This window comes from Monopterus albus, unplaced genomic scaffold (assembly GCF_001952655.1).
Source record: "Monopterus albus unplaced genomic scaffold, M_albus_1.0 scaffold39.1, whole genome shotgun sequence".
Taxonomy (NCBI): Eukaryota; Metazoa; Chordata; class Actinopteri; order Synbranchiformes; family Synbranchidae; genus Monopterus; species Monopterus albus.
Window position 1 is genome coordinate 264,249 of NW_018127919.1, and position 14,627 is coordinate 278,875.

General features: G+C 41.5%; 1 protein-coding gene across 1 annotated transcript in view; it reads left to right on the forward strand.

Annotated features, from left to right (window-relative positions):
- LOC109959404 (ryanodine receptor 1-like) overlaps positions 1 to 14,627 on the forward strand; it is a 49,892-nt gene that overhangs the window by 11,865 nt on the left and 23,400 nt on the right. Inside the window, 43 exon segments of the mRNA XM_020598718.1 lie at positions 749 to 896; positions 1,036 to 1,241; positions 1,330 to 1,504; positions 1,607 to 1,815; positions 1,901 to 2,259; positions 2,520 to 2,649; positions 3,774 to 3,934; positions 4,037 to 4,199; positions 4,284 to 4,370; positions 4,510 to 4,736; positions 4,838 to 5,276; positions 5,351 to 5,926; positions 6,022 to 6,222; positions 6,704 to 6,815; positions 6,936 to 7,079; positions 7,851 to 8,124; positions 8,233 to 8,347; positions 8,489 to 8,621; positions 8,718 to 8,812; positions 8,890 to 9,025; positions 9,128 to 9,314; positions 9,401 to 9,512; positions 9,629 to 9,749; positions 9,988 to 10,157; positions 10,279 to 10,499; positions 10,587 to 10,677; positions 10,794 to 10,934; positions 11,019 to 11,182; positions 11,275 to 11,353; positions 11,592 to 11,681; positions 11,773 to 11,913; positions 12,008 to 12,085; positions 12,165 to 12,240; positions 12,347 to 12,470; positions 12,877 to 12,992; positions 13,110 to 13,177; positions 13,252 to 13,373; positions 13,505 to 13,554; positions 13,744 to 13,804; positions 13,898 to 14,024; positions 14,150 to 14,261; positions 14,352 to 14,433; positions 14,523 to 14,625. Coding sequence (XP_020454374.1) covers positions 749 to 896; positions 1,036 to 1,241; positions 1,330 to 1,504; positions 1,607 to 1,815; positions 1,901 to 2,259; positions 2,520 to 2,649; positions 3,774 to 3,934; positions 4,037 to 4,199; positions 4,284 to 4,370; positions 4,510 to 4,736; positions 4,838 to 5,276; positions 5,351 to 5,926; positions 6,022 to 6,222; positions 6,704 to 6,815; positions 6,936 to 7,079; positions 7,851 to 8,124; positions 8,233 to 8,347; positions 8,489 to 8,621; positions 8,718 to 8,812; positions 8,890 to 9,025; positions 9,128 to 9,314; positions 9,401 to 9,512; positions 9,629 to 9,749; positions 9,988 to 10,157; positions 10,279 to 10,499; positions 10,587 to 10,677; positions 10,794 to 10,934; positions 11,019 to 11,182; positions 11,275 to 11,353; positions 11,592 to 11,681; positions 11,773 to 11,913; positions 12,008 to 12,085; positions 12,165 to 12,240; positions 12,347 to 12,470; positions 12,877 to 12,992; positions 13,110 to 13,177; positions 13,252 to 13,373; positions 13,505 to 13,554; positions 13,744 to 13,804; positions 13,898 to 14,024; positions 14,150 to 14,261; positions 14,352 to 14,433; positions 14,523 to 14,625 — 6,726 coding nt within the window.

Sequence of the window (14,627 nt, forward strand, 5' to 3'; positions counted from 1 at the left end):
TCCCTTAGGAAGTGTTGTTGTATAGACTAACGGTTTCCTTAAAAATCTTTGTTATTACTTTTTTAAATTCAATGTCAAGTTTCGTGATGACAACAAGAAGCTGCACCCCTGCCTGTTAGATTTCCACAGTCTGCCTGAACCAGAGAGGACTTATAATTTAGCAATGTCAGGAGAGACACTCAAGTAAGTCAGTGCCTTGACTTAATTAGTAGCGGTGTGCTTTCATCTCTTTGTCTTTCTAATGTCTTGTATCATTCATTCCAAAGGACTCTGTTGGCACTAGGTTGTCATGTAGGAATGGGAGATGAGAAAGCAGAGGAGAATCTGAAGAAGACCAAGCTTCCCAAAACGTGAGCTGCAAGGCATTCATTTATTTTGATTCACTGTGTAACATTGCCTCTCTTTTATCATTCTGATTGCAAAGCATTTTTAGTTACATGCAGAGTAATGGATATAAACCAGCCCCTCTGGACCTCAGCCATGTCAAGTTGACTCCTAATCAGAACACTTTAGTGGAGAGGCTGGCAGAAAATGGACACAATGTGTGGGCAAGAGACCGAGTTCGCCAGGGTTGGACATATAGCATTGTGCAGGTACCCCCATCCGTCCCTATAATAATAGTAGTAGTAATAACTATGTGTAGATATTGTGATATGTGATGTGCTTTAAAGGTTAATATTATGATTTATAATAAAATAATAATAATAATAAGTTTATTTTATTATTTTTCATATGTTTTCTTGTATAGGATATAGTAAACAGGCGCAACCCCCGTCTGGTTCCTTACAATCTACTGGATGAAAAGACTAAAAAGACCAACAGGGACACAGTTTGTGCAGCCGTTCGCACTCTCATCGGATATGGTTACAACATAGAACCACCTGACCAGGAGAGCAGTAAGTGTGCACTGCTATAATACAAGATGGGTGGCATGAATTTTTTATGTAGTCCTACAAGATTTGTCATTAGCTTTTAGAGTTTTTATTAAATATAAAGGCTATTTTATTAAATAATATTATATTTGTCCTATTGTAGGTGGGCACGGACCAGGCAACTCCCGGGAAAATAAGATCAGAATTTTCAGAGCAGAGAAATCTTATGCTGTCACGCAGGGGAAGTGGTATTTTGAGTTTGAGGCTGTTACAGTTGGGGAGATGAGAGTAGGCTGGGCCAGGCCCAGTGTTCACGCAGACACTGAACTTGGTACAGATGAGTTAGCATATGTCTTCAATGGCTTCAAGGTGGGAACACAACCTTGTTTGCATGTTTGTGAAGGATACCAAAGCTTCTGTGATATTAAAATCTAAAATTAACAGTCCTGTTTTTCAGGCCCAACGTTGGCATGTGGGAAACGAGTCATTTGGTCGTCAGTGGCAATCTGGTGATGTGGTGGGTTGCATGATTGACCTCACAGAGATGAACATCATGTTTACACTGAATGGAGAAATGCTGATCAGTGACTCAGGCTCAGAGATGGCCTTTAAGGATATTGAGATAGGAGAGGGTAAGTACGGTAACATCTGACAGAGACTGTGGTAGAACCACTGGATATAAGCACATGTGGGTTTGTGTTTCTGATGCACATTCATGTATCAAACATCCCTAGGCTTCATACCAGTGTGCAGTCTGGGCCTGTCCCAGATTGGCAGGATCAACTTGGGTCAGAATGTCAGCAGTCTTCGTTACTTTACCATCTGTGGCCTGCAGGAGGGATTTGAACCTTTTGCTATCAACATGAAAAGAGACATTACCATGTGGTTCAGCAAGAGCCTCCCACAGTTCATCCCTGTGCCTGCTGATCATTCTCACATTGAGGTATTGTGTATTAATTGTCACAGTGTTTTGATAAAATACTTATATGTACCAGATCACCAACTGGCCCCTTTAATTTATTCTCTAGGTGTCCCGTATTGATGGGACAGTGGAAACCGCTCCTTGTCTCAAAGTAACCCACAAGACATTTGGATCTCAGAATGCTAATATGGATCTGCTGTTCTTAAGACTCAGTATGCCAGTAGAGTTTCACGAGACCTTCAAAGTCCCAGCAGGGACGACCCTTCTAACTCGTGCCATGACCATTCCGGAGGATGAAGTGGTAGAAGTGGACCCAGATTCTGACTTTGAAATACTCAAGAAGTCTGCTACTCGCAAAGAGCAGGAGGAGGAGAAAAAAGAACCCTCTGTGCCTAAAGAGATGCCTGCCATCAAAAATGGAGAGAATGAGAAGGATGCCTCAACGGAGAAAAGCAAGAAGAAAGGGTTTGTATAGATTCATGTAGAGTGGCTTGAGAAAGGGTAAAGGGTTTTTGAGAAGGCTGCAGCTAGGAAATTGTATTTACATTTTCATATCCTGTGGGAGCCCTGCGATGGATTGGCGACCTGTCCAGGGTGTACCCTGTCTTCGCCCGATTGCCGGCCGGGATTGGCTCCGGCCCCCCCCCGTGACCCCGTTCAGGGGGCTAAGCGGTAGAAAATGAATGACTGAATATCCTGTGGGTAATTGCTGCTGTTATTTACAGATTCCTTTTCAAGGCAAAGAAGGCTGCATTAATAACACCACCCCCTGTTGTTCCCACCATACCCCGATTAGTGGAAGATGTGGTGCCAGATGACAGAGATGACACGGACATCATCCTCAACACCACTACAGTATGACTATAATGTTTATTAATTTATTTATTTTTAGCTTTTGATATTTTTTATTTTTGGTGAACATAGAGCAGACAAGATCAGGGACAAAATGAAACAATCAGCATAAAAGAAAATGAAACACTGGACACCACAGGTACAGCTCATAGTGCAGCATAAGATATTCATTCAGGGAAGACAGAATTATTAGTCTGTGTGCTTATTACAGTCCCATTTTTCCAATATTCTTCCCTCTTCTTCTGGAGTCAGAGAGAAAAAGTCATTTTTTCCATTAAGTGAATAAAGTTGATTATGTTGTTGAAAAGGCTGATGATAATTGGGTTCCACTGGAGCCAGTATTTTGTAATAGTCTTATTTCCTGTGGCCTTAAAAATCTCCAGGAGATATGTATCAGTTTTACGGAGTCTTTGGGAATATTTCCAAGGTACAGGGAAGTGAAACAGAAATCACAATGCAGGTCCAAAGCTTCTCAAACTAAACCACCTACTTCCTTTCAGAAGGGAGACATATGAACACACATTGTCCACCCTCCAGCAGCGGTACTGAGATGTGCTTATTTTAGATTTCTGCTTGCAAGTTATAAAATAACGAGTCAGGTTTTTCCAGCAGAAAGATCTCCAATATAGAGAATTAGTGGAAGTAGACAGAGTTTCCCAAATTTGGAGGCATGCCTCCTCAGATGTTGGCTTTCTTTTTCAAGCATTGGCTTGAGTTTTTATTCATGGAGTTAAAGCCCTTACTGTATAATTTGCCTATAATACCTTTATAAGTTATGTTATAAGCATCACTGAATAGCTGCATTATCAATCAAGGTTTCTTATTTTTTTTGAGAAAAACTGTTGAATCTGCCCAGGTCATCGTATTAATCTACTTATAAGTGAGCTCATACAGCTGCGAGCACTTAATACCTGAAACCAGTTAAAATGATCCTTATCCATCAGTCCTTGTAAGGACTTGGTCATTTGTGCTTATACTGTTAACTGTAGATGAAGTCACTAGCATTCAATATAAACAATGGTGCTTTTATTACAGCATTTGCTTAATGAATTTATTTGTCATTATATGAAATTAACAGCTTTGCCTGAAACTGTAATAATTTCCCACCCGCTTCCTTCTTTTACCAGTACTATTATTCTGTGCGGGTTTTTGCGGGACAAGAGCCCAGCGGCGTGTGGGCAGGCTGGATCACGCCTGACTATCACCAGTATGACCCCCATTTTGACATCAGCAAAGTGAGAAATGTAACAGTAACTGTAGGTGATGATAAAGGCAAAATTCATGACAGGTATATTACTCTTGCAGACACAAATGCATTGCAGCATGTTTTCATTTAAAATAACCAAAATGCAGTAAATATTGACCCCTGATATTTTTCTGACTTCCTCAGTATAAAACGCAGTAATTGCTACATGGTATGTGGAGGGGAGTTCAGCAGCTCCCAGCAGACGAGAGTCAGTCAGGAGGATTTTGTGATTGGCTGCCTCATTGATTTGGACACAGGACTTATGACTTTCACTGCTAATGGAAAAGAGATGAACACATTTTATCAGGTCAGATAAGCTACAATCTGGTATTCTTGCAGTTCCTTATAAAGTCTTGCTTATTTAATGTAACCATATGTGCTCTTCTTTCAGGTGGAGCCCAACACAAAACTGTTTCCCGCTGTCTTTGTTCTGCCTTCCAGTCAGAATATGATTCAGATTGAGCTAGGCAAGCTCAAGGTCAGTCACAAAGAATCACTTCACTCAGCCTGCACCAATCCCCAAAATCAGTTCTATTGTACAATTACACGTCACCAATGTTGTTATGTAACTGTCTTCTGTATTACATAATTTACAATACTTTTATTTGTCTTGCTAGAACATCATGCCAATCTCAGCCGCCATGTTCCGAAGTGAAAGAAAGAACCCTGTCCCCCAGTGCCCTCCTAGATTGGATGTCCAGATGTTAACCCCAGTCATCTGGAGCCGCATGCCTAACCACTTCCTGGCTCCAGAGACAGGGCGTGCCAGTGAGAGACTGGGTTGGATGGTGCAGTGTCAGGAGCCGCTTACCATGATGGCCCTTCACATCCCAGAGGAGAACCGGTCAGAGCTGCATCACTCTGCATTCTGCATATCTGTTTGCTTTGAATTCTAAAAAGTGTGCTACTTCTTTCAGCAAAATGATCCCCCTTTGCATTCTCTAGCTGTATTGACATCCTGGAGCTGTCTGAACGTATGGACTTGCTGAAGTTCCACTATCATACTCTGAGGCTGTATGGCTCAGTTTGTGCTTTGGGGAACAACCGTGTGGCTCATGCTCTGTGCAGCCATGTGGATGAATCCCAGCTATTCTATGCAATAGAGAACACATACCTACCTGGACCAATGAGGAGCGGCTTTTACGACCTGCTCATCAGCATGCACCTGGAGTCTGCCAAGAGGAACCGACTGGGAACTAACAAGGAATTCATAGTTCCAATGACAGACGAAACACGATGTATAACCCTGTACTATGACAAATCTCTTGCTTTACCTGGGGTTGGTCTCACTACATGTCTACGACCCAAACACCATTTTTCTTCCAATGGGTTTGTAGGAACAGATCCAGACATCTACACACTGAGTCCAGTCATCCCATTACAGGTGAGGTGGAACAAGTTTGGCATTTTAGGGAACTCTTGATTCACTAATAATAATAAAAATGCTTGTATTTCCAGATTCTAAAGACCAAGGCCCTGAACATGCTGACTGAGGCAGTGCAAGATGGAGGTCAAGCCATGAGAGATCCTGTGGGAGGCAGTGTTGAGTTTCATTTTGTTCCCATCCTGAAGCTCATCAGTACCCTCCTCATCATGGGTGTGTTTGATGATGAAGATGTCACACACATCTTGAAAATGATTGAGCCCACTGTCTTCAGTGGCAAAAAAGCAGAGGAGCCTGCTGAGGAGAATCTGGAGGGAGAGAAGGAACAGAAAGCACCCCCAAGAATAGGAGCGGTGAATGAAGAGGAGCAGGAAGCCGAGGAGTATGAAGAAGAGGAAGATGAGGATGATGGCTTGGGTGAGGAAGAGGAGGAGGAAGAGGAAATGGAGGAAGAGGAACAATTAGAAGAGACAGAATCTGCCATGCCACATGAAGAAACAGTGAACAAGACAGAGCAAGAAAATGGTGAGAAAGGAGCTGAGGAAACAGAGAAAGAGATTAAACCTGCAGAGACAAGTGGGGAGGCTACAAAAGAATATCTGGACCAAGGACTTTTAAAGATGAAACTTCCAGAGTCTGTCAAACTGCAGGTCATTTTAGAATTTACAATAAAGCTTCTTTTTCCAGTGATACAGTTAGCATGTACTGTACAGTATTAGTAACTGGCTTTGCTTTTGTCCTTTAGATGTGTACTCTACTGCAGTATTTCTGTGACTGTGAGCTACGTCACAGAGTGGAGGCCATCACTGCCTTTTCAGATAATTTTGTCACCGAGATACAGTCCAACCAGAAGCTGCGTTACAATGAACTTATGTTGGCCTTCACCATGACTGCTGCTGAGACTGCCCGCAAAACCCGTGAATTTCGCTCCCCGCCACAGGAGCAGGTACATTTGTTGTTTGTTGCTGTAAACTGTATCAAGAATGGCTAATTTAAAGAAAATCTACATCCTAAAAATACTCAAATGCTGCTTATAAAAGTTGTTAGGAATCTACCCTGCAATTCTACAGTTTTTCATTCATTTGTGTTTTTTTTTTCTGGAAGAAAACTGGTCTAATTGTAGGTGATACAATATGAATCATCAGTACAACTGATATGAAATGTGCCCAGCTGCTTAGTGAAAGACTAACTTATCCATCAATCATTCACTGGGGATAAAACACATTCGATATATCATGCCAAACAAACTCAGCCAGTGCTTCCATGCAAGAATATACTCTTCCAAGAACAAATCACTCCCTCTCATTAGGTCATTCATATGTTTCATCTGTAATATTTTCACAACTATGATTTGCCATTCTTAGCCTTTGAAAATAAAGTTCAATGAGATCAAACTCCTGCTTGTGACTTCTCTTGCTGTTGTATAGGTCAACATGCTCATGAACTTCAAGAATTGCAGTGAGGATGAAGATTGCCCTGTTCCTGATGCCGTCCGCGAATCTCTGCTGAGTTTTTACAATGCCTTGTTGACACACTGTGGTGAGTTTCATCTGTCAGAACATGTCTACCGACATCAGCATTTAAAATTAACACTGGATGGCACGTTTAGACATGAGTTACAATATTTTACATTTTATCTCGCTTTCCTTTTACTCTCAGGTGTTCATATTGAAGAAGAAGAACAAGAGGAAGCAGTGGATAATTCTGTCCGTGGACGACTGCTCCGTTTGTTGGAAAAGGTGAAAAAATTGCGTGTGAAGAAGGTAGAGGTGGAGCCTGAGCCACAGGAAGATAAAAAACCAAGTGAGCCTTGCATGTCATATACTGCAATAAAACTTTATCTTTTGTAAATGATTATATGTCATGAGAAAATTGAAATACAGTACTGCTCCATGTCAAGTGATCAAATATCAGAATATGAGTCTTAAAACTGTCCAGTAATCACTTTGCTGAGCTCTTCAAAGTGAAATGCATTGAAGCCATAATCTGTATATGAATTGAAACCTATGATGAAGACACACGGGCAGCATGGTGTCGCAGTGGTTAGCGCTGTTGCCTCACAGCAAAACGGTTCCGGGTTCGAGCCCCGGCTGGGCCTTTCTGTGCGGAGTTTGTATGTTCTCCCTGTGCTTGCGTGGGTTCTCTCCGGGTGCTCCGGCTTCCTCCCACTGTCCAAAGACATGCAGCATAGGTTGATTGGCATCTCCACGTTGCCCGTAGGTGTTATTGTGTGTGTGAGTGGTTGTTAGTCTGCGTGTTAGCCCTGCGATGGGCTGGCGACCTGTCCAGGGTGTATCCCCCCTTGACCCTGTTTGGGACTAAGCGGTATAGAAAATGGATGGATGAAGACACACCACTAACTTATAATGTAAAATTTTGTTGAATGGTCACAAATTACAAATGGCAGTTACTGTATATCTTTTGTGAATTATAAACAGAGAATGTGTTGGACAGTAAGGTGATGTGTTGTCCCTTCCTAATTAAAGCAGCTTTCTTGTCAGTAATTGTAGAGAAGCAGTACAATGTGTAGTATCTTTTGCATTATTTCTTAACCCTCTATACTTTGTTCACCAGGCACGTTGCAGGAGCTGATCTCTCATACTATGATCCACTGGGCCCAGGAGTCGTTTATTCAGAACCCTGAGCTAGTGCGTATGATGTTCAGCCTCCTTCACAGGCAGTATGATGGGCTGGGTGAGCTTGTGCGTGCCCTTCCCAAGGCCTACGTTATCAATGCAGTGTCAATCCAGGACACCATGGACCTGCTGGAGTGCTTGGGCCAGATCCGCTCTCTGCTTATTGTCCAGATGGGTCCAGAAGAGGAGAGGCTTATGATTCAGAGCATTGGGTTTATAAGATTAAATTTACTCTGAATATCTTTTCTTGAAGTGAACCTTTTCATAATTCCAAGTGACTGAAACTATACATTTAGCTGATTTTTTTTTGTCTCCCCTAGGAACATCATGAATAACAAAGTTTTCTATCAGCACCCCAACTTGATGCGAGCTCTGGGCATGCATGAAACTGTCATGGAGGTCATGGTTAATGTGCTGGGTGGTGGAGACTCAAAGGTATATTTATTGTTCCACTCAAGTGCATTGTAACTATGCTGAATTTATAGCTAGACCCTGCTTTCCACTACCTCAAGGCAACAGACAAAAGTTGATGAGAAGAGCCACCTTATATATTTGTAACATGGTTTCTTCCAACAGGAGATTAGATTCCCTCGAGTGGTGACAAACTGTTGCCGCTTTCTCTGTTATTTCTGTCGCATCAGTCGTCAGAATCAGCGCTCTATGTTTGATCACCTCGGCTATCTTCTCCAGAACAGTAGCATCGGCCTTGGTGATTATCTTTGTTGAATTTCAGCATTATTCTTGATGTGTGAATAAATAAAACCCTACTCTGTGATAAAACTCCACATTATGTGCTCTACTACAGGAATGCGGGGCTCCACTCCCTTGGATGTGGCTGCAGCCTCTTGTATCGACAACAACGAGCTGGCATTGGCTCTCCAAGAGCAGGACCTAGAAATGGTAAAGTATAATCAACATGTACAAAACAAGTATTGTGCAAAATTCTTAATCATTTGAATGTAATGATGTCTTTCCAGGTTGTGAAATATTTAGCTGGATGTGGACTTCAGAGCTGCCCAATGCTACTGTCTAAAGGCTACCCTGACATCGGCTGGAATCCTTGTGGTGGAGAGAAATACCTTGACTTTCTTCGTTTTGCTGTGTTTGTCAATGGTCAGATTTTTAATTTTCTACACATTAGAATAGCTATTTCTAATGTCCATATTGTTTCTGTTTGCCTCCCTTGTTAATAATCTTTTTATTTCCCTCCTGTAGGAGAGAGTGTAGAAGAGAATGCCAATGTAGTCGTACGTCTCCTCATTCGCAGGCCTGAGTGCTTTGGTCCAGCTCTGAGAGGGGAGGGTGGTAATGGTCTGCTGGCTGCAATAGAGGAGGCCATCAAAATATCTGAGGATCCTGCAAGGGATGGCCCTAGTGTTAAGAAAGACAGACGCTTTCCTATGTATGTAGTGAGGTACCAGCAAGTGCATTATCTCCCAAGTGCTGCTGTAACAGAAAGATTTAAAGCCGCTGTCTTTGTCCTGCTAGGTTTGGAGGAGAGGAACAGCATGAGGAGAGCAGGGTGCACCTGGGAAACTCCATCATGTCCTTCTACTCTGCCCTGATTGACTTGCTGGGACGCTGTGCTCCAGAGATGCACGTAAGCTGTTTAGTAGCTACCATACCGGGCTTATCAAACAGGTTGAGGGGGAAAATGAAAGATACAGAAATAGGAAATGTAATATTTACTCACAAACTGAAATTTTGTCTCTATAGTTGATCCAGGCTGGTAAGGGTGAGGCTCTGAGGATCAGGGCCATTCTGAGGTCTCTCGTCCCTATTGAGGATTTGGTAGGAGTCATCAGCCTGTCTGTTCAGATTCCTTCCTTTGGGAAAGGTAAATACTTGGGAGACCATATTGAGTTTCTGTAATTAGGTGGCTTTAATCAGTGTTAATTCATTTAATCACACAGAGTATGGTGTCAGTATCCTGACTAGCTATCATTTAAGGTTTAATTACGTGTACTGTATACAGCTATAGCTGAAAGCTTCCTCTGCCATCAGTTCACTTCTGTCCAAATTAACATAATGCTAATGTTTTGTCTAAAATTGTTTGTTTTTTTTGTCATGCTTAGACAACAGCATCATAGAACCAAAGATGTCGGCTAGTTTTGTGCCAGACCACAAGGCTCCCATGGTACTGTTTCTGGACAGAGTGTATGGTATTGACAACCAGGATTTCCTGCTTCATGTGCTGGAGGTGGGCTTCTTGCCTGACATGAGGGCTGCTGCCTCCCTGGACACGGTGAGCCTCAAACAATTTGCAAGCATACAGTCATACTATATATGGTCAGTGGAACAAGTTCAGAGGAGGATTAAAGCCATACCGTTGGATTTAACTCACTCCTAGAATTTTTGTCCAACAGGTTGCTTTCAGCACCACAGAGATGGCCCTCGCTTTGAACCGCTACCTGTGCTCTGCTGTGTTGCCACTCATCACCAAGTGTGCCCCACTCTTTGCTGGCAGTGACCACCGAGCCATAATGATTGACTCCATGTTGCACACAATCTACCGGCTCTCTCGTGGACGAGCCTTCACAAAGGCTCAAAGAGACATAATTGAAGAGTGCCTCATGGCTTTGTGCAAGTGAGTCCAACTTCATGACAAACCTTTCATGTCATTTAATATTGCTAGGCTCGTAGCTGAACTTAACATTATTTATCTTTCTTTTAGACATCTACGTCCATCCATGCTTCAGCACCTGCTGAGACGGCTGGTATTTGATGTGCCCATTCTCAATGAATATGCCAAAATGCCTCTGAAGGTATAAGGACTTTTACATGCTTGAAAATTATTAAAAACAAAATTTTCCTTTGAGTTCTGATGTTGTTCTGGGAATCATTTTTTTCTTTCACTTTTATTTTTATTTGCATCCTACAGCTTTTGACCAATCACTATGAGCGCTGCTGGAAGTATTATTGCCTGCCTAATGGTTGGGCCAACTTTGGAGTTGCATCAGAAGAGGAGCTGCATCTGACACGCAAACTGTTTTGGGGGATCTTTGAATCACTAGCACACAAGGTGAGATTTTTCTTTGTGTTATATTAGATGGTACATTAGATGGTGTATTGGTATATTGTTGTTGTCTTGTTATTGTGATTCCAGAAATTTGATGCTGATATTTTCAAAATTTCAATGCCATGCATCTGCGCCATTGCTGGAGCCATTCCTCCGGACTATGTAGATGCCAGCTACTCCTCCAAAACAGAGAAAAAGGCATCAGTTGATGCAGAAGGAAATTTTGATCCTAAGCCAGTGGAGACCACAAAGTGAGAGGAGTTTTGTCATTGTGCCTTTTAAGACATATAAACATTCCTCTGTAAAATAATTAAAGCTATTCTGATTCTTCCTCCAACCACAGCACTATCATCCCTGAGAGACTGGATCCCTTTATCAACAAATATGCTGAATATACACATGATAAATGGGCCTTTGAAAAGGTAGAACCCTTGTTTTCACTCACTGTAGCTGCTCACACTTGATTTATACTGTTCTTCAGCTTATTCAGAGGCAACATATATTGCTACACTGATCAAAACAGCTTTACATTATGTGCTAGAAAATATAAGACTATAATATAAAATAGGTTTAAACTCATTGCAACTAAGATGGAAGCTGTTATGTTTATAAACATAAGTGAAAACTACAATGCATATTGTATATGCATTTGTGTTTCAGATCCAGAATAACTGGTCATATGGTGAGGTTCTGGATGAAAATGCAAAAACTCATCCCATGCTGAGACCTTACAAAACCTTCTCAGAGAAGGTAGACTCCCAATCATAGTGTACAGTGAGTATTTATGTGCTTTTAGCTCATCTGTCTCTGCTTCTGATCACACTGGCATTTTTTATGGCAGGACAAAGAGATCTATCGTTGGCCAATCAAAGAGTCAATCAAAGCCATGCTTGCATGGGAGTGGAACATAGACAAACCTAGAGAGGAAGAAGAGTCAGAGAAGAAGAAGACAGCGTCGCGAAAAATTTCACAGACTGCTCAGGTATAGAGCAGTTTGATGAATGTACTAATATTTCAGACTGTTTTTGCAGCAGTGTTATTGGTTGTATTTATAACGATGGCTTCTTCTGTTCTAGGCAACCTATGACCCAAGCCATGGTTACAGTCCGCAGCCCATTGATATCTCACATATGGCTCTTTCAAGAGATCTACAGGTATAGCGGTAAATGCTTGAATTGTATGTACTATAATCTTAACATATGATCAGTATTCACAGTTAATGCTGGTTCACAGTCCATGGCAGAACAACTGGCAGAAAACTACCACAACACTTGGGGACGGAAGAAAAAGTTGGAACTGCAGTCCAAAGGTAGTTTTTTACACCTGTTGTGAGAGAAGGGAGCTTAGTTATTGTATATGTCTAATGTATATGCCCACTTTCTTCAGCAGTTCTGATTGTGCTTCTGTTTGTGTAGGAGGTGGAACACATCCTCTGCTCGTGCCCTATGATACTCTAACAGCAAAAGAAAAGGCTCGAGATAGAGAGAAGGCTTATGAGCTGCTCAAGTTCCTGCAGCTTAATGGATATGCTGTCACTAGGTAATAATGCAAGAGAACAGTTTTTATAGAATGTTAAGCAGGGAATTGTATTTATCTCATACTTTTAAAAGTCATCATCAGCAGCCTTTTATCTGCGAACACATTTACTGGTTTATGTTAATTGTAATAGTATCTTCAGATCACCTGCCTATTCAAAGGACACAAACATAAGAGCAGCAGCTTATATCTATATTGATCAAGCTGAAAGCAATAAAAATAACCTGATTCAACACAGATTGATTGGGAGAAAGTAGCTGCCATTCTGTAGCAGTGTCAACAGATTGTTTCTGAAATGTTTTAGTTACAAAACTGAACTAAATGTACAAAACAAAAAAGAAAAACAGAAGCATAGCAAGCAAACTATTTTTAGTTTTAAGTAATAGAGTTAAACTCTGCTTCAATTTAGGGGCCTGAAAGATATGGAATCTGACATCTCATCCATCGAGAAGAGATTTGCTTATGGTTTCCTGCAGAAGCTGTTGAAGTGGATGGAAATTGCCCAGGAGTTCATCGCTCATCTTGGTACTGTGGAGCAAGGATACTGTAGCATCTGATAAGAGTTGTATTGGTGTAATTTAAAGTAGATCTTTGTTGCCAGTGTTGCTGTGATGCTGTCATATTATGCAATGTGCTTCACAGAGGCTGTGGTAAGCAGTGGACGGGTGGAAAAGTCTCCTCATGAGCAGGAAATCAAATTCTTTGCCAAGGTGAGACTACTGTGTAAAGCCAGAAGACCCAGCCTGTCCTCATTGCTGTACTAAATGTGAAAACTCTCTCTCAGATCTTGATGCCGCTAATCAACCAGTATTTCAAGAACCACTGCCTCTACTTCTTGTCAACACCTGCAAAAGTTCTGGGTAGTGGGGGCCATTCTTCCAATAAAGAGAAGGAGATGATAGCAAGGTAATCTGTCTCTTATATAGAAATAACACAGAAATGGTATGTTTTGTGTGTGTTCATGTATCACATTCCCCATTCTACCAGCGTTTTCTTGCACGTTTCTTTCCTTCCTTTTCATTTCCTTCTCATCATAGTATCTTCTGTAAAATGTCCGCCCTGGTGAGACACAGAGTTTCTCTCTTTGGTAAGCTGTCAATTTCTCAACAGCAGTCTTTCTAAAGTTACACATATAAAACATGGGCAACTTTATTTACTATAACCTGTATTTTTCAGTCATCCAGGTTATAGTAAATAAAGTTGCCCATGTTTTATATGTGTATACAGTATATTGTGATCTGGATTCATAACAGCAGAGCTGTGTTTGTATGTGCAGGAACGGATGCTCCAGGAATTGTTAATTGTCTTCACATTTTGGCACGGTCACTGGATGCAAGGTGTAGTATTTTTTAAAATGTTTTCATAAAGACAGAGGATGAGTATGTTTCTGTTGTGTTTTTTTTCATTATCTCTTTTGTTTACTTTATTAGGACAGTTATGAAGTCAGGGCCTGAGATTGTGAAAGCAGGGCTGCGCTCTTTCTTTGAGAGTGCTGCTGATGATATAGAGAAGATGGTAGAGAACCTTAAACTGGGCAAAGTGTCCAAAGGCAATCAGGTAATAGAAATAAACAATATTTGAAGTAGCCCTGCACATATTGCTGTCTCTGTTTGTGCCATACTATCTGTTTAACATCAAATCTTAGATAGTCTACAATCATGTGCTGCTTCTCTCCTTTAAAGCAAGTTAAAGGCGTGTCTCAGAACATTAACTACACTACCATTGCCCTGCTCCCAGTGCTGACCTCACTCTTTGATCATATCGCTCAGCACCAGTTTGGAGATGATGTCATCTGTGAGTGCTGTCAACACTATTTCTGATTTCACATAGTACTCATTTATTTATTTTGACACAACTGTACCTGTCATTGTTGCTTACATACAGTGGATGATGTACAGATGTCATGCTATCGCACCATGTGTAGCATCTACTCCCTAGGGACCGTCAAGAATCCACATGTTGAGAGGTAAGTCCATATCTACTATCATTAGAAAGTCTTCTGAAGTAATTCAGAAATAGACACAGTGGAGCATTTTTGCATCTTCACATTTACAGGCAGAGACCAGCTCTTGGAGAGTGTTTGGCTCATCTTGCAGCAGCTATGCCAGTAGCCTACTTAGAGCCCCGTCTAAATGAATTCAACGCTTTCTCTGTCTACAC